The sequence below is a fragment of the Gobio gobio genome (genome assembly GCF_949357685.1).
Source record: "Gobio gobio genome assembly, chromosome: 1".
NCBI lineage: Eukaryota > Metazoa > Chordata > Actinopteri > Cypriniformes > Gobionidae > Gobio > Gobio gobio.
The window spans coordinates 65,258,029-65,277,228 of record NC_137097.1 but is presented as its reverse complement, the minus strand read 5'-3'; the positions used below and the strand labels follow the sequence as shown (position 1 = coordinate 65,277,228).

The 19,200-nt window shown below is 38.3% G+C and overlaps 2 protein-coding genes across 2 annotated transcripts; one reads left to right on the top strand and one right to left on the bottom strand.

Moving 5' to 3' along the window:
• Nucleotides 1-3,604: 3,604 nt before the first annotated feature.
• On the bottom strand, nt 3,605-11,366 carry LOC307137552 (uncharacterized protein). Its single transcript, XM_079835278.1, has 4 exons — nt 10,994-11,366; nt 10,781-10,914; nt 10,314-10,428; nt 3,605-4,358 (listed from the first exon to the last, which is right to left on the bottom strand). The coding sequence occupies exons 1-4, from the start codon at nt 11,253-11,255 to the stop codon at nt 3,928-3,930; spliced, it is 942 nt and encodes a 313-aa protein (XP_079691404.1). The 5' UTR covers nt 11,256-11,366; the 3' UTR covers nt 3,605-3,927.
• Nucleotides 11,367-11,853: 487 nt separating this feature from the next.
• Nucleotides 11,854-17,998, top strand: LOC307137438 (E3 ubiquitin/ISG15 ligase TRIM25-like). Its single transcript, XM_079835098.1, has 8 exons — nt 11,854-11,943; nt 13,096-13,693; nt 14,252-14,353; nt 15,639-15,872; nt 15,977-16,133; nt 16,719-16,760; nt 16,843-16,884; nt 16,971-17,998. The coding sequence occupies exons 2-8, from the start codon at nt 13,103-13,105 to the stop codon at nt 17,513-17,515; spliced, it is 1,713 nt and encodes a 570-aa protein (XP_079691224.1). The 5' UTR covers nt 11,854-11,943; nt 13,096-13,102; the 3' UTR covers nt 17,516-17,998.
• The last annotated feature ends 1,202 nt before the right edge of the window (nt 17,999-19,200 follow it).

The window sequence follows — 19,200 nt, the reverse complement described above, 5'->3', positions numbered from 1 at the left end:
AATCGCTCAAAACCATTTCTCAAAAATAAAAACAAAGCTTTTAGATCACACACACAGCTAGTCAATAAACTTTACAGATCATTTATTAGACACTACATAGAAAAATAGATAACACAGCTTGTAGTTACAAATAAATATGTATATTGTAGCCTACACAGTAAACTTTTTGCGTAAAATAGTAATCCCAACTTAGTAAGGTGAATATAGTATACTGTATATATGCTGCAAGTATAGTATAGTATATTGTATTGAATGTCTGTATATATTCAGCACTTGCATACTGTAAACATAGCCCAGATGCAAAAGCCCAAAAGGTCAATGAAAACTCTAAATTAAAATGTTACAGTGCACTCAAAGAAGTTGTGCAAGTACAAAATAAAGGTCAAGAGGTTGCCTTCATGTTGGGTACAGCCTCAGGAGTGCCTGTCTGTCCACATCACAGGCAATGTTGTTTCTTGTAGGCAAAGAAAAACCCCTCTGGTGTGCCGGATCCAGTTTTGGGAACACTCTCCACACCTTGCTCTTTCTAGTTCTCATCCTCTTCCTCCTCGTCCACCATCTCTTACACATACTCTTCCTCCGCTCCCTCTAAGATTGTTTCCATCCATTGTTCGCATCAACATTCAGTGCACTCTGATCTGGCCGATATTGTACAGTTGGTTTGATCACATCATTAGAAACAAGAGTGACCGGTTTAGAGTTGTTGTGTATAAACAATGACAGCTGTGTTGTAGTTGTTTAACTTTTGTCTGCCTGTGTTTACCGTTTTGCAACACACATGGATCACAGTGCAAAATGTGTTTTAGTGAGTGAGAATGTGGGTAGAGTTTTGCAAAAAAGAGTGCATGAGATTTGCAAATGGTGTCTAACTGCCTGAACTAAGGTTTAAGGTTTTGTGGAAAGAGTGATTTATTTGACAAATGGGCTTAAATCAAAATATTATCAAAAGACAAAAGTAATATCAAAATACTTTTGATATTAATTAGACAATTTTTTGTTTGTGAAAGACGAATTTTCATCATAAAAACAACATCTTTGATTACAAAGGAGTGCATTCGAAGCCCCAGTAAAATACTCACCTGCGATGTCATTACACCATTATTACTATCAATGCTGTGCATTTATAATTACACTTTTAAAAAATACATAAATGTCGCTAAAGAACTAATTTGCTTGTCGGAAGAATTATTACAATGGTAAAGACAAAAATCTAAAGTATTTTGAGAAAGCATAGGATAAAAGTAAAAATATAAAGGTTTAAGTTATTTAAAAAATAATCGCTCTTTGGTTATGCTGTTTCAAACATGAGATTTAGATGCTTATACTGTACAAACACAGAAATAAAATCACTTTAAAATCTAATATGTAAAGTTTAAACCACATGGTCCAACTGGATGAAATTATGGTGAAGTCTATTAAATGTATTTTTACTGTAACATTGAACACTGAAATGTATCATATGTTGTGTAATCGCTCAATCAGTGTTTCAACGGCGGAAAGAGGTCAATAAAACTGCTTGTAAACAATGTCATGTAGCATCACATTTACTTCAGGCAGTCATTCTGTGTCCACAGCTGTTAGTTCACTAGAGAAATCAACTCTTTCACTAAAAACAGTGGGGAGAACAAGTATTTCATACACTGCCAATTTTGCAGGTTTGCCCTCTTACAAAGCATGTAGAAGTCTGTAATTTTTATCATAGGTACTCTTCAACTGTGAGGGACTGAATCTAAAACAAAAATCCACAAAATCACATTGTATGATTTTTAAGTAATTAATTTGCATTTTATTGCATGACATAAGTATTTGAAACATCAGAAAAGCAGAACTTAATATTTGGTACAGAAAGCTTTGTTTGCAATTACAGTGATCATACGCTTCCTGTAGTTCTTGACCAGGTTTGCACACACTGCAGCAGGGATTTTGGCCCACTCCTCCTTCTCCAGACCTTCTCCAGATCCTTCAGGTTTCTTTCTTTCTTTTACAGACTTTCAGCTCCCTCCAAAGATTTTCTATTGGGTTCAGGTCTGGAGACTGGCAAGGCCACTCCAGGACCTTGAGATGCTTCTTACTGAGCCACTCCTTAGTTGCCCCGGCTGTGTGTTTCGGGTCGTTGTCATGCTGGAAGACTCAGCCACGACCCATCTTCAATGCTCTTACTGAGGGAAGGAGGTTGTTGGCCAAGATCTCGTGATACATGGCCCCATCCATCCTCCCCTCAATACGGTGCAGTCGTCCTGTCCCCTTTGCAGAAAAGCATCCCCAAAGAAAAATGTTTCCACCTCCATGCTTCACGGTTGGGATGGTGTTCTTGGGGTTGTACTCATCCTTCTTCTTCCTCCAAACACGGCGGGTCGAGTTTAGACAAGAAAAGCTCTATTTTTGTCTCATCAGACCACATGACCTTCTCCCATTCCTCCTCTGGATCATCCAGATGGTCATTGGCAAACTTCAGACGGGCCTGGACTTGCGCTGGCTTGAGCAGGGGGACCTTGCGTTCGCTGCAGGATTTTAATCCATGACGGCGTAGTGTGTTACTAATGGTTTTCTTTGAGACTGTGGTCCCTGCTATCTTCAAGTCATTGACCAGGTCCTGCCTTGTAGTTCTGGGCTGATCCCTCACCATCCTAATGATCATTGATGCCCCACGAGGTGAGATCTTGGATGGTGCCCCAGACCGAGGGAGATTGACCGTCATCTTGAACTTCTTCCATTTTCTAATAATTGCGCCAACAGTTGTTGCCTTGTGCCTAGCCTTGTGCAGGTCCACAATTTTATCCCTGATGTCCTTACACAGCTCTCTGGTCTTGGCCATTGTGGAGAGGTTGGAGTCTGTTTGATTAAGTGTGTGGACAGGTGTCTTTTATACAGGTAATGAGTTCAAACAGGTGCAGTTAATACAGGTAATGAGTGGAGAACAGGAGGGCTTCTTAAAGAAAAACTAACAGGTCTGTGAGAGCCGGAAATTCGTACTGGTTGGTAGGCGATAAAATACTTATGTCATGCAATAAAATGCAAATTAATTAGCTTAAAATCATACAGTGTGATTTTCTGGATTTTTGTTTTAGATTCCGTCTCTCACAGTTGAAGTGTACCTGTGATAAAAATGACAGACTTCTACATGCTTTGTAAGTGGGCAAATGTGCAAAATCGCCAGTGTATCAAATACTTGTTCTCCCCACTGTGTGTGTGTGTGTGTGTGTGTGTGTGTGTGTGTGTGTGTGTGTGTGTGTGTGTGTGTGTGTGTGTGTGTGTGTGTGTGTGTGTGTATATATATATATACACACACACACACACACACATATATTATGTAAACACTAAATTTTATGTTAAATGCAATTAATCACAATTAATCGATTTGACAGCACTAATATAAATATCTTTCTAGAAGTGTGAAGTGAACAAAATTCTTCATGATTTTGCATTGAACTAAATCAGGCAACAACAAAAAAAATTTATATAAACATTCTCAAACATTTGACATGCATTTTTGAAGTTGTGTTTGATGTTTGATAGGCAATACATAAAAGTAAAAATAAAAAGTTGAAGGTTTAAAGAATTATTGCTTGTAATAAATGGAAATAATAAGAGACTGTTATGGTTTAGTGTTGGCGAGCATTTATTTTTTTATTGTACAGGTAAAAAACCTTTACTCTCAGTATTTTCATCCACTTTTAGTCCACATGGTTTCACTTTTTAATGTGTTGTATTCAATAGTATCATGACGTGTTTGTCCTTAATGTTCAACAAACAAATAACAACGTTTCATACTAAAACTAAGTAGCTATATATAACATTTATTAACATTTATTTCGAGAGAGCGTTTTATACCCTTGCCTTTTACCACACTCTGAGTAGCTATATGGCTTTTCTCCAGTGTGGCTTTGCAGGTGAACAATAAGAGGACACTTCTGAGGGAACCTCTTTCTATGTGTATCCGTATGGCCTCTCACCAGAATGAGTGCGCTCGTGTAAAAGGAAGTTTGGTTTTTGAGCAAACCGTCGACCACAAACTGTACAGACAAAAGGTTTTTCTCCAGAGTGTGTTCGCATGTGTTTTTGCAATCGGCTTAAAAATTCAAAGGTTTTCTCACACAAAACACACTTTAACTTTTTCTTTTGTGTATTAGTTACCTGTTTACACTTTCCCTCCACTTTGCTAGGAAAAAATCCAACATCAGGGCTCAAATCTGACCCTGTTACACCATTTCCATGCATAGCAGTTGTTCCATCGAGAATGTTTTTGTCTTTACTCAGTCGTCGCCTTAATTTCACATGGTCGTCTGACGGTATCGTGTGTGTGAGAAAATCCTCAGAGCTCTGGGCAACACATCTCTCATCACTGGTCATTGCTGGTCCTGTAATTCGATAAATGACAAATTAATTACTGAAAATAATATAGTATAATAATATAGGGATAGTTCAATCAAAAATTACCCCATGATTTACACACCCTCGAGCCATCCTAGGTGTGTATGACATTATTCTTTCAGCCAAACATAATCAGAGTTATATTAAAAATATCCTGGCTCTTCCCAGCTTTATAATGGGAATGAATGGAAGAGATTTTGAAGCCCAAAAAAGCGCATCCATTAGTCATAAAAGTAATCCATACGGCTCCAGGGGGTTAATAAAGGCTTTCTGAAGCAAAGCGATTGGATTTTGAAAGAAAAATATCCATATTAATAACTTTATAAACTATAATCACTGGCTGTACACAAGTCTAGTTCCGGCGGAAGAATGACCTCTGACCCTGATGCATGACGTACTGATGAACACGGAAGCACAGAGGATTGAGCAAAACAAAACACTGGTTCGAAAGCTTGAGTTTGTTGCCCAGCCCTATTTGTTTGAACCGCGAGAGGTGTCTACTCTCACCTAAAAGCACATTTTTTCAAATGACATGTTCACCGACAACCAAATTAATGACTGTTGCAATCAAATTTTACCTCCGACAAAATGGCTCACAGCAGGGATCATGCTCGGACAGTCTGACAAGCAACAAACGTAAAGGACTATTATAAATTGTACAGTGTGCACCCGGCTTAAAGGGATAGTTCACCCAAAAATGAAAATTCTGTCATTAATTACTCACCCTCATGTCGTTCGACACCCGTAAGACCTCCGTTCATATTCGGAACACAAATGAAGATATTTTTGTTGAAAGCTGATGGCTGAGAAAGGCTTCAGACAGGCTTCCATTGGCATTCAGTACATTTACACTCACAAGACCCATAAAAGACACTAAAAACGTTGTTACAAAGTCCATCTCACCACACTGACTCTAAAATAAATTATTTTACGAAGCGACGACAATAGTTTTTGTGCGCAAAAAAAAATCAAAAGAATGACTTTATTCAACCTCTTCTTGTCTTCTGTGTAGACCTCCACGACGCATGCGCGAGAATATGACGTAGCGCCGGGGTTCGGGAATCCATGAAATGCACACTTTAAAGGTCCCATGGCATGGCATTTTTCTATTATTTTTTTAATGTTTCCTGAGGTGTACTTATATTGTTAGTATGATTTTTACATCATAAAATATCTTAATTTAGAAATAAAAGGCATTTTTTCTATACTGCTGTTTGCCCTGTGGCTGAAGGCCCTGTTACAAGAGGTGTGTCTGCTGTGAGACTTCAGTAAAAACGCCCACTGTTGTGATTGGCTGACATCTTTGCATTTGATATGAGCGGAGGGGGCGTGGTTTAACGAGGTCTACGAGGCACGAGCAGGCACGAGCTGCTGCCAGAGAGACAGATGGACCAGAGTTCACTTCACATCGGTTCTGTCAGTCTCAGTTCAGTGAACTGTTTTAGTTACAGCATATACTTCAGGTTATTAGTTTATTTCTAGTCGGAGGGACTGTCACTCATGTCAGAAAGTTAGTAACTTTAGTAAATTATGGATCAGCGTTGACTCAAGACGCGAACCGTTTAGAACGATTCAGTCCGATTTGGTGAACTGATTCGGTTCACTAAAAAGAACCGGTTCAAAAGAAAGATCGTTCGCGAACCGGACATCACTAATGTACCAGAGACTGAGCTCAGCGATTGCTAACAAAGTTATTTATAGTAACTACTGAGTTATGAGAGCGCTGTCAGTCAGTGCGAGTTTATTGTGTTTGTATCTGAGAGTTCTGAATAAACACGAGTCCAATTCACGCCGAGTCCGTCTTCCTCATTATTACCAACTTTGTAACACATGCAAAGTACCATTACAGCTGTCGAGATGAACGAGTTATGAGTAAGTGTTGATAATACCATTATTTTTAGATGTTCCTATCATATGGAAAGCGTCAGTGACGCGCATTGAGTACACAGCGCAAACAAAGACACAACAGCAGTAATCGAATGTAATCCAGTTTATTGTGGGGCTAGGCTGGCTAGCCCGGATACCCTCACGCTTACCCTCCTTCTGCTTAATCTCGCGCCGCGTTTGGTGCCTCCGCTGTGGGCCAGATGCAGTACTGGGGGTCGGGGATGTTGAAGGCCACCGGCCAGTGCAGCCCGAGCCTCGGCGTGTGTAAGGTTTATCTCTAAAGATGTAACGACTGTATGCACATTGTAGAACCGATAGACGCAACGAGGATGTACAAAAACACTGACTCACAAGATAGAAAACACGAAAACACCGTTCTGTCGGAAGAGAGAGAAGCCGCAGTGTGTGCACGAATAATAAATAATTAGCTACACATCAGAAATTACTGATCACAGATCAGAAGGAACTGAAAAAAGACTTCTGTTTTCATTTGTACATCCAAACACTGAGAAACTGCCAGCGTTCACTCGTTCACAAGCAATGATGCAATGATCTCGCGAGCGCTTGCATGGGCGTGCCAGATTCTCTGGGCGGAGGAAAGGGAGGTAACCGTTCCTGCTTGGACGTCAAACCAGGAGACTTCAGGATTGGCTCGTCTGGCCTGTCATTTTCTCAAAGGCAGAGAGAGACAGCCAGAACTCGGGTTTACACCGATCAACATTTCTATCCACTTGGGGACAATATTCAGGCTAGGGGAACTCATATTAATGTTGAAAAACCTCATAAAATGAAAATTTCATGCCATGGGACCTTTAAAGGCCAATAGCTCCATTTTGAGAACTTCGCCGAGACCTAAAGCACGATCAATGTAGAATTCAACATCTTAGACACGCGCGTCTTCCTCTGCTTGTAAACAAATCGCTTCTGGGTCATGTGCCGAACGCCGGATCTGCGTCATATTCTCGCGCATGCGTCGTGGTGGCACACACGGAAGACAAGAACAAGTTGGATAAAGGCGTTATTTTGATTTTTTTTTTGCGCACAAAAACTATTGTCGTCGCATCGTAAAATTATTGTAGAGTCACTGTGGTGAGATAGACTTTGTAACGACGTTTTTAGTGCCTTTTATGGGTCTTGGGAGTGTAAATGTACTGAATGCCAATAGAGGCCTATCTGAAGCCTTTCTCAGCCATCAGCTTTCAACAAAAATATCTTCATTTGTGTTCCGAAGATGATCGTCTTACGGGTGTCGAACGACATGAGGGTGAGTAATTAATGACAGAATTTTCATTTTTGAGTGAACTAACCCTTTAAAGGGTTTCTTCAGCGATTAACATTAAGCTTTGTATTAGTAAAACCCGGTAGTTAGGGCTGAAACTATTCATCGAGTTACTCGATTAACTCGATTACAAAAATTCCTCGAGGCAAAAATTCTGCCTCGAAGCCTTGTTAAATTCCTATGACGCGCACTATACGCGCAGGGATCTGATTCACACGGACCATGGTTCAATGTTCAGGAAGCACACCATAGCGCGTGATACATTTTGAATTTAGTTGGCGCGATGGCGGAGAGTAAAGATGTCCATAAACGGCAGAGAATGTCTAAAGTTTGAGATCATTACATTCTTAAAAAAGAAGAGAACAAGGTGCAATGTGTCTACTGCAAAGTAGGCCTGGCATTCCACAGCAGTAGGACTTCAATGGTAACGTAGCCTAAGCCTATACATTGATGTTCGCTGATTTTAATCCCATACTGCATTTGTAGCGATGTCGTGATGCGGTTTGACAAGATATGATGTTTAGCTTTGATGTTTTTAAGTAGTACGTATTCACGTTCAATTGCAAGAGAGTATAGCCTAAAAGAAAGAACCCCTTCACACACAAACACACACACACACACACACACACGCGCATACACCCTCGTCTCTCTCACGCGCCAGTCAGACCAATCGCGGCAATGCATCACATTTGCTTTAACTTTTATGTAGCCATGCAACAATAATTTCAGCATTCACTGTATACACCGGGACGTGATGTTGTGACGCGTTTTTCGAACGGATGCTTCACCTAAAATGCACCGCAATGCAAGTGATGCAAGCCAAATACAGCGTTCTATTGAAAATTAATGTATGTATTTCTGCCGTACCAAACTGCAATGAAGCAACTGGTCTGACTGGGGCGTCACTCTTCCTCACGCACACACACACACACACACACACACACATATGTCTGTTTCACTATTTTTGTGGGGATTTTCCATAGACGTAATGGTTTTTATACCATACATAGGCCTACTGTATATTCTATCCCCCTACACTGCCCCTGCCCCTAAACCTACCCATCACAGGAGACATTCTGCATTTTTACATTTAAAAAAAAAACATAATTTAGTATGTTTATGAATCTATGTTTATGAATCTATGACTATCCTTGTAGGGACATTTGGTCCCCACAATGTAATATAAACCAACACACACACACACACACACACACACACACAAGGTTACCATAGCAAGTAGGCTCACCCCAGAAATGATATATTATTTGTTAGTAGCCTAATGGTAAATGCTGCAGGTGTAGAAATCTACATAAAACAGATATTTACTTTGATGTACAGCATGAAACCTGTTGTGCATATTCATAAATTAAATTGCTTTTCGTTATGCATTATTTGTTTTGGTTGTTTAAAAACACACACACAAAATTTTCATTAAGTGCTAGATTAATCGATTACAAAAAGAATCGATGGCTGCAGCCCTACCGGTAGTATATTCAAATGACCGTGCTTCCCTGCCTCCTGTCTCCCTGAGACGAGAGATTTAAGTATTTTTTGTCTGGAAAAAAACCTCAGATGACGCAAAAATCATCATTTGGTGTTATCAGAGGCTTTTTTGGCCAGAGGCTAGAGACTACAGGAGCTAGTTCCGCATGTCTTCAACCAGCCCATAGGGGTGGGATCTCACTCACAGAATGTAAAATGAGAACGGCCGCTCTGGCATTCATAACAGCATTCATAACAGCATTCATAACGGTCCAGACCTCTGTATTTTTCTGAAGTGTATATAATAAAGGTTGTGAATAATAATTGCCTAATATAGTATTACCTCTACTTTAGAGCTGCAAGGACATTGCACAGCACCAAGATCTTCTCATCTGAGCTGCCTCAGCAGCCTATCACCGCTCGTCAATATCCAAATACTTGAGATGACCAATCAAACTAAAGTAGGCGGGCTTTATGTTCACAGAAGCTGCTGAGCGTGAATTTCAGCGTGACGCTTCAGATGTTAGCAGCTTTTTTTAAAGCTATGGACCCTTTTCATAGCCTGCGATGACGCGTTTTAACGTTTTTTTATATTTTTATTTTGTACATTTATAACACTATACTTTGTATTATATTACCTTTGCATCAAATAACAAAGAAACTAGTTCTCTTCTGACTGCCGTTATCAATTTCTCTATTTTATTACTGTTTTTGAAGGTTGTGAAAACATTATTGTGGAGTCTTTCTTTTGCTATTTGAGCAAATGGGAACACAAAAAAATATATTTAACGTAGTCTCATTCATCATCGCTATTTTAGTTTACCCAATTATGACGACATCCACTTTAGAAATACCCGGAAATGTGAAAAGGGTCAATTGTTATCCACTTTTTTTGGCCTTCAAACATTTTAAAATTATAAAATAGCACATATGTAGATAAGAGAAATAAAAAAGTCAGAGGTCACTCTACCACCAGAACTCGACACGCGTACGGATAAGTAGTGATTCTACTTATAAAGTTATAAATATGGATATTTTTCTAACAAAACACCACTTCATTTCAGAAGACCTTTATTGACACCCTGGAGTTGTATGGATTACTTTTATAATGGATGGATGCACTTTTTGGAGCTTCAAAAACTCGACTCACTCCCATTATAAAGCTTGGAAGAGACAGGAAATGTTTTTAATTAAATGTGTTTGGCTGAAAGAACAAAGTCATATACACCTAGGATGGCTTGAGGGTGAGTAAATCATGGGATAGTTTTCATGTTTGGGTTATTTCTCCACAAACCTCTCCAACTGCTACTTTTGGCCTCAGGTTTATCTTTCCCAGAGCAGTCTTCAATCTTCAGCGTCTCTTCTTTAATCATAATTACATCTGGTTCGTCATCCAGCAAATTTACTGGCTAAAGGATTGAAAATAAAAGAGGGAGCTAGTGAGCTGAATTCTGATTGTTTTTAAGAGAACTTAATGTCAAGTCAAGTCAACTTTATTTATATAGCGCTTTTAACAATACAGATTGTTTCAAAGCAGCTTTACAGTGTTAAACAGGAAAATAATGCAGCATAATTTTATTCAGCCGTCTATAGCCATTCTGGAGAAAAAATTTCATCCGTTAATTTAAATTATCATACAGTGACAGTGTGGGCTTTGGATCAGTAATTAGAGCAGTAATTTAGTTTATATGGTTAATTTGATTTATTTCGATATTTAGTTGAAAATTTTAGAAAAATGTAGTGTCCAACGGTGAGACCAACCTCTTCTGGGATGGCCGAAGAGTCCAGGTGTGTGTCGTCCTCCTGCTCACCAACACCTGACTCCCCGTGTCTCCAGAGGTTCATGCACCATTCCTTCCCGAAGACATTGTCAATTGTGGGACGACGTCCAGACTCTGTAAAAACACGTTGGCATTAATTATTTTGTAACGCATAAGATATCAATCTGCTTTTAACACGCGTTTTATAAATCACCGCTAAGTCCCGGATGGCTGAATGAAGCTTCTGTCCCGTTCATCTTTCCAACGGTTTTCCGAGCAGACTGAAGTTCGCTCTCCAGAAAATGGCATTTCTTTTTCAGAGATTCATTTTCGTTTGTACATCGTGAAATCTCTAATCGCAGCAAAAACGAATTCTTCTGGAAAAGTTTGAGTGTTTCCACAATAGCTGTTTTCGCCAACGTTTCCAATATGGATATTAGTTGTGTCTGTAGTTCAGCGGTATCCATGATTTCCATAATTGACTTATTTTGACAGATTATACTGAATTCTACTTAGTCTCAATACATCTGTTTTTATTCATGACAGACAAAATGCTACTATAGTCTTTACGATCTTTCTGTAGAAACAAACTGGTGGTTAACAGAAAAGGATCATGGGATGAATTACCGTAATCCACCGTGTAGATCGATGCGCATAATTTAACCTCCTGAGAACTAGAAACACGTTTTTTTCCCCCATTTACCAGTGTTTAGGTTTCAAGCCAAACTTTGTATAAAGATTATTCTCAACTATGTTATGAAACATATAACAGAATGATTTAATATATATATATATATATATATATATATATATATATATATATATATATATATATATATATATATATATATATATATATATATATATATATATATATATATATATATATATATATATATATATATATATAATTTCTCTCCTCAAGCTGATAATTTCACTTGTTGTGTCTTCAAAATGCCTAATATTCCATGCTGTAAATCTGTCCTGTACGAAGGTCATGTATGAAATCAATGCCCAGCTGTTTCAAACCGGTAATAGAAAGTCATATTCTGATTTGAAACCCCATAATTTACTTTTGTTTTCTGAGAAGAGGGAGTTTGAATTTGAAACCTTAAATGAACTCTCTTTTCAGAAAACATTGAACAACTGCGTGAATATTTATCTGTTTATCTTTATTTATGTCAGTGACTTGGTACGGAGCACCCGTGATGATGTGGCTGAATACTAACTGTAGGCTGCTAACTTTTATGACAACAAAAAGATGAATTTATGGTATTTATTTGTATAAGTTATTTGTAACTGGTCCATGGTTGCCACGTCTAATAACTCTTAATTTATGTAGGCCTGGCTATATCAATCTATTATACCTTCTTTTCTCATTAAAACATTTCGGTATTACTAATTTAAAACAAATTAAAAATCAATTTTAAATCAAATTGACCTATGCATTTACTGCATTTAGCCAGTGTATGGGATGATGACGTACTCCAGTGGTCCTGGAGGGCCACCGTCTTGCAAAGTTTAGCTCCAACTTGCCTCGAGACACCTGCTTGGAGTTGGAAGTTTCTAGTCAGCCAATAAGACCTTGATTAGCTGGTTCAGGTGTGTTTAATTGGGGTTGGGGAACTAAACTCTGCATACCACCGTGGCCCAGGAGCAGGATTGGACACCCTTGATGTTACTCGTCAAAGTCTCGACTCTTCTTTATCCTGTTGCGTCGTTTTTCTTCCCAAATGAAGTTCTGGTGTACGAAAGAGGTGCTTTTAATGAAAGTAGAACGTATGGAACCGATGTCGACTGAAAGCTCAAGCAATTAGATAAAGGTTTATGATCATGTAAGCATGAGGAGTGCTGCCCTCACTGCCATGTTAGAAAAACAGGAGAAAGAAAGCTATAGTGGTTTTGAATTGAACTTGTAGGCTGACGATAAATGAATCATTAATCACATGCTGAATTGTTGCAACATTTCTTTAATTTAAAGGTGCAGTCATTAATTTGTCACCTAATTAAGCTACAGCCCATAAGAAATGAGTAGTACTTTTGAGAAATATGAATTCTTGTACACTTGCATCAGTTAAATACTCCTACACATGCCTGAATTCATTGAAAAATTACTGAGTGCACGTTTAGGAAGTGATAGTGAAAATATTTTCTATTAGGCTGTAGTAGCAATATTGAGTAAACCACAAATTTAATTTTTATATTGAAATATTTTTGTTTATCATTGTAATCATTTGACTGTAAAATTGCGCTTTAGGTTACGTGAATTAATCTTTTTCATTAACGGCACTTACAATCTTTCATATGTTTTCACAGCAGCAAAATGGCAGAATCATCTGATGATCGAAATCCCTTTAACTGTCCAATCTGTCTTCATTTCCTGAACAACCCAGTAACTACAACTTGTGGGCACAGTTTCTGTATGAACTGTCTTAATGAGTGCTGGAATTGGGATGATCAGAAGGGAGTTTACAGCTGTCCCCAGTGCAGGCAGACGTTCACCCCAAGACCAGCTCTCAGCAGAAGCACGGTGCTGGCTGAAGTTTTAGAGAAAATGAAGAGAGAAGTGCCAGAATCAGCAACAGTCTCTCCTGTTCTCAATGTTGCTGTGTCTGGGGATGTGGAGTGTGATATCTGCACAAAGACCAAACTTAAAGCCATCAAGTCTTGTCTGGCATGTTTGGCTTCTTACTGTGAATCTCACATCCAAACACATTATACATCTCCTGCATTAAAGCGGCACAAACTGGTCAATGCCTCACCACATCTAATGGACCAGATCTGCTCTCAACATGATAAACTACTGGAGCTGTACTGTTGCAAAGATCAGGAGCTGAAATGTATGCAGTGTGCTTTCATCAACCACCAGAACCATAAAATGACTTCATCTGCAGCAGAAAGACAAAACATACAGGTAGGGACATAACATTTGTAATCGTTTAAAAAGACTTTTAATTTGGTTATACCTTCCATCCAACTGAGGGGCTGTCTGGTTTTACAGCCAATATGTCACAATCTGTTGTAATCCACCTCTAACTGATGCACTGGATATAATTGTTACAAATAATATTTTATTATAAACCCCAGTAGATATTATCCTAGGTGAAAAAAGAGTTGGTCAGAAACCCATCACATGTGACAACATGTACTAATGAGTTTATCACTCTTTAGTGCATTGAGCAGCCAAGAAGATCTGCAATGAGAGAAGAACTTATGTGCTGTACTTAAGTAAAATAAGTAAAAATAATTTATTTTATGTAAATGTTTCGAATAGAAACTTCATTCTGATATGTATTGTTTTTCCCCAAAGTAGTTGAAAATTAAGATCAATGTTATGCCCAAAATATTTTTGGAAGAATACAGATTTTGTGCACCATCAAGCATACTGTACTTTTCACTGTTTGAGAAAAAATGTAATAATAAACATAAAATGTTGTTAAAGAAGTTTAATACCAGACTATTATAAATTCAGTCACAGGGGCGGTTGAAGAACATTTTGGATGCACTAAACGGGGAAATGCGTCAACGAAAAACAAAGGTACAGGAATTAACACAGGCCATGAACTCTCATAAGGTAAGTGCATTATAGAACATTATTAATTTTACCACAATGTACAACATTTGCATTTGCAGCTCATTTGCAGGATTGACTGCTATATGATGATGATGATTATTATTAGAATAATATTATAGTTAACCCATTTGTGCCCAAATTGTTATGAATGGTTTTATGCATATAGTCATGTTAATAGTGTCCTATGTGAACATGTTCTGCATTTATTTTCCCCAAGTTTTAGTTTTTTTCTTGAAAATCGTATTTGAATGTGCGGCAACTATAGTTGCCGGTGGGCTAATATGTTGTATGCACCCCTTCAATATCAAATTTGACTAGGAGGAGAACATTTGGCATCTAACTCAAAATAACTGCTTTCAACAGATCAATCTTTATTCATAAACAATCACAAACAAATATATTATGTATAAAAGTCGAAGAACATTCGATGCAAACTCAAAAAAAGCTGCGTCTATCTTATAATCTGTTGAATATGAAAATGCAACGAACAACAAATACATTTGTCTTAAAGTGTTGGAACATAGTGCAGAACAAAGTGCAGCCATTGAGTTGGCCTAACAGGGCATCATGTATCAAAAAGTTAAATGAAAATAAATGTATATAATGGCGGAAAAATTACATCTATATAACATAAATAAATAAATAGTCCCATAGTATTCAATGGCTGACTGTAGTAGGTGATTTCATATAATAATGTAAATAAAAACTCATTACTTGTCTGAATTTTTATTATATGTACTTACAAGTAACTTGCCCACCGGCAACTTTAGTTGCCGCTTGGACTTTTTACTAAGTATACAAAAAAACTATAGATCTGTTGTTAGATTTGTTTTACTTGGATGATTCTAGAGACCTTCACGATTATGTAGATATAGTATATGTCAACAAAAAAAAGTATTAGTAACATGAAAATAACCTTACTTTGGGAGGGTTTGCCTTCGCTATGCTTCCTGGAAGTAGCGGTAGGAAGTTGGCAGTCTCATGTGACAGGAAGGAAGTTAATACCTTTTTTTTTTTTTCTCTTGAAATCCTTTATTTGGTTGTTTTCTTGCGTGACATTGATATATAAAACATGGATACTATCTAGAAAAATACTTACAAATGGAAAATGAGAACTATACACCCTAACGGTGGGCTTAAATGGGTTAATAGGCCCAGGTTCACAGACAGGGCTTTTTGTTTTTCTGTCTGCTTGTTTTTATGTGCAATTTCAGAGCCAGTGTTGCCTACGGGTTACAGTTACTAACCCTAACAGGCTAAAGTTTTTCCCTCTGTCATCTAACAGCTCTCTGCACAGGCAGCAGTGGAGCACAGTGAGAAGGTATTTACGGAGCTGATCAGCTCCATGAAGAAAAGACGAGCCAAGATTACGGAGATGATCAGAGTTCAGGAGAAAGCAGAAGTAAGCAGAGTTGAGGAACTCATACTAACACTGGAGAAGGAGATCAGTGATCTGAGGAAGAGACATGATGAACTGGAGCAGCTTTCACAGGTGGAGGATGACATCCATTTCATTCAGGTAATAACGGTTTGATACCTACTAACTTAACTCTGGCATCAAACAGACTCGGGTCTGCATCAGCTTGAAATATTTTGAATTATTGCTGCTTATTCCATCTGCAGAATTTCTCCTCTCTTTCTCGCTACCAATGTTCAAATTTGAGCAACCTCTCCATCAGACAACATTTGACATTCGAGGAAGTAAAAACAGTCATCTGTGAGCTGAAAAGTCAACTGGATGACCTCTGTGAACAAGACCTTGTTCGGATATCAGAAAAAGGTGAGAGAGCTTTAAAATAGAGATGCACGATACATCGGCCACCATATTGGTATCGGACGATTATTTTAATGGCATCGGCCCGATTTGGCTGATATATTAAAGCCGATAAATAATGTATTATTTCTTGAGACTTCAGATTTGTACAATGTGAGAAAATAATTGTGTGTTTGGGATGGATGGATGGATAGATGGATAGATGGATAGATAGATGGATAGATAGATAGATAGATAGATAGATAGATAGATAGATAGATAGATAGATAGATAGATAGATAGATAGATAGATAGATAGATAGATAGATAGATAGATAGATAGATAGATAGATAGATAGATAGATAGATAGATAGATAGATAGATAGATAGATAGATAGATAGATAGATAGATAGATAGATAGATAGATAGATAGATAGATAGATAACCTGTTTGTTACAAAGAAAATGAATTTAATTCCAAGCGGTTTCTTTTTAATTTTATAATCTGTTGTCTGTTAATTAGGCAGATTTGAAATCATTGCATTTTAACTAAAACACATAGAGCAGGCAGATTATCATAATCATGTTTTTTTTCTTCTTTATCTTAATAGTTCCCTCTGTCCATATAATGGTGAATAATAAGATCAAAGAGTGTAAGTCAACATATTATTTTTCACATTTTTATTTTAAAACAAATCACACCATACACACATATTCTTTGTGTTTTATGTTTAGATTTGCCATCTCAACCCAAGACCAGAGAAGAGTTCCTTACATGTGAGTTGCTCTGTAGTGTAAATGTCAGGAGTGAGGAAAAAAAATCATGACTTACACATTTAATTTTTATTTTCTTTTATCAATAGATTTCTCTGAACTGATTCTGAATAGCTCCACAGCCTGTCGACAGCTCTCTGTACAGAACAAGTCTGTGACAAGGCATGATTCTGCTCGGAAATCCGTTGACCCATACACTGGATATTACAGGGAACCTACATGCCAGGTGTTGTGTAATAAGAGTATATCTGGGCGCTGTTATTTTGAAGTTGAGTTTGGAGGAACCGGTTGTTCTATTGCGTTTTCATATGATCAGATTAGTCAAGGAACTGCTATATTTGGCTCTGCTATATTTGGCTCTGACAACAGATCCTGGAAATGCGACTTTCCAGCAGCTAAACTTTGTGTAAAGCACAATAGCCAACAGACTAACATTAATTTGGTCTCTAAAATTGGAGTGTTTCTTGATCAAGTAGCAGGAACTGTCTCCTTTTACAATGTCTCTGATAAAATGACCCTCCTACACAGAATCCAGACCACATTTTCTCAACCCCTCTACCCTGGGTTTTCATTTCAGGATTGGGGAAAGGGCTCATCAGTGACTATTTGTGATCTTCCAAAGCAAAATAAGTAAATATAATCCGTTCTAACAGTGATAGTTTGCGAATGGACACGAAATTTGAGGCAAGGCATGATAAATCACGGTGTTCTCATACATCATTGTTAAAGCATATTTGAGTGATGTTAGTTGTATTAATCTTTTTTTTTTTTTTTAAAGGCTAAAATAGAATTTAATTCGGGGGAGGTGTGGGCTGCTTAAGTTTTTTTTAAATATCTGAAATTAAAATGAAACTTGTTTGAAAACTGTCATACTAAATGATGGTCTGCATCTGTTCTTCCTTATTCTGTGAGATCCAGTAAGTTGATAAATTTCACTCACTATCTCTGCTACTTTAGATTTCAGTTTAACATTTGTTTGACCTTTTTAAAATGGTGGATTCAGGTTGAACTTTCATTGTGCTTTGAATGTATTCTGAATAATAAATTACTTTTTTACAAACCAAGAAATTGTTTGTAAATGTTACAAAAGAACTATGAAATAAATGTAACCATTCTCAGAATGTCTTGATTTTTCACAATAAGTTTGCATATATTTTTGCAGATACTTCTGAAGTTACATACAAACGGAAATGCTAAAAAGCAATTAATAATAAGTAAATAGTAACATTTGAAGCTTTAAAAGTGTGTCAGAGATTAAGAATGCCTGGGATATACTGAGGTCCTGCAGTGGGAGGTAGTAAGTACAATAGGGAAAGCTTGATAAAGACATTTAAACTATCTTTCTTCTAAACAGCACATCCTCCGTCAGGGTGTGTAATTAGCATGCTGGAGCAGAGGTTGTACCAAACCTCTTTGTGCAGTCAGCACAGGATGACAGAAAGATCCCATGAGGGAATCCGTGCAGGGCGGAAAGGCCTAAGCCGTCTCGTACCTTGCAGAAAACGAGAAACCAGGGGGTGATGTCCAACGGAAGCACCCTCCATCTGTATATGCTCGGCAGATATAACTGCCACATAGTGGCCGGAGCTGCCCCTGCCGGAAAATGACTTTGTAAAAACCAATAGGGAAATTAACTGGGTCTAGATTTCTTAGTGTACACCAGGAGGTAAACAGCTTCCACTTGAAGGCATAAAGACGCCTTGTGGAGGGGGCTCTCGAGTTAAGAACGGTATCTGTAATCTCCGCCGAGAGACCAGAACATCTTAACGCGCCAGCTCAGGCGCCACACACACAACTTCCATTAGTCTGGACGGGGGTGCTGGATCATACCCTGAACTTGAGTCAATGGGTCTGGTCTGATGGGAACTTCCCACGGAGGGCCGACTAACAGACTGACCAGATCTGAAAACCAAATCTGAGTGGGCCTGCGAGGGGCAGCAACAACGGGTGTCTCACCTTGTCCATTCGCAATCTGAGCAGCACCGCTGAGAGCAAGCGAATCAGTGGAAAGGCAAAGAAACTGGTCCTGGGCCATGTATGGGCCAGAGCAAGAGCATCTATCCCCAGAGGCGATGGCAGTGACAAGGAATACCAGCGCGGGTGGTGCATAGTTGTGCTTGAAGCGAACAAATCTACATCCGCTTGACCAAACCTCTGCCATATGAGGCCTACCGCCTGAGGATGCAAATATTTATCAAGTTTTTTGCCAGGTGGCTTTTTAATTATATGATGTCATTACGTTGCTGTCTTGCGCCAGCCAATCGCTGCATTGCTGATCGTGGTTTCGAGTATCGATGCATCTGCCCTCTTCAGTGAACA

Coding starts and splice junctions, on each gene's coding strand:
- LOC307137438 (XM_079835098.1), top strand. CDS start 13,103: ATGGCAGAATCATCTGATGATCGAAATCCCTTTAACTGTCCAATCTGT. Junction 15,873..15,976: donor ATGACATCCATTTCATTCAG/GTAATAACGGTT, acceptor TTCCATCTGCAG/AATTTCTCCTCTCTTTCTCG. Junction 16,885..16,970: donor CAGAGAAGAGTTCCTTACAT/GTGAGTTGCTCT, acceptor TTTTATCAATAG/ATTTCTCTGAACTGATTCTG.
- LOC307137552 (XM_079835278.1), bottom strand. CDS start 11,255: ATGGAAATCATGGATACCGCTGAACTACAGACACAACTAATATCCATA. Junction 10,915..10,993: donor CAGCCATCCGGGACTTAGCG/GTGATTTATAAA, acceptor GTGTTTTTACAG/AGTCTGGACGTCGTCCCACA. Junction 10,429..10,780: donor CTTCGGCCATCCCAGAAGAG/GTTGGTCTCACC, acceptor TCAATCCTTTAG/CCAGTAAATTTGCTGGATGA.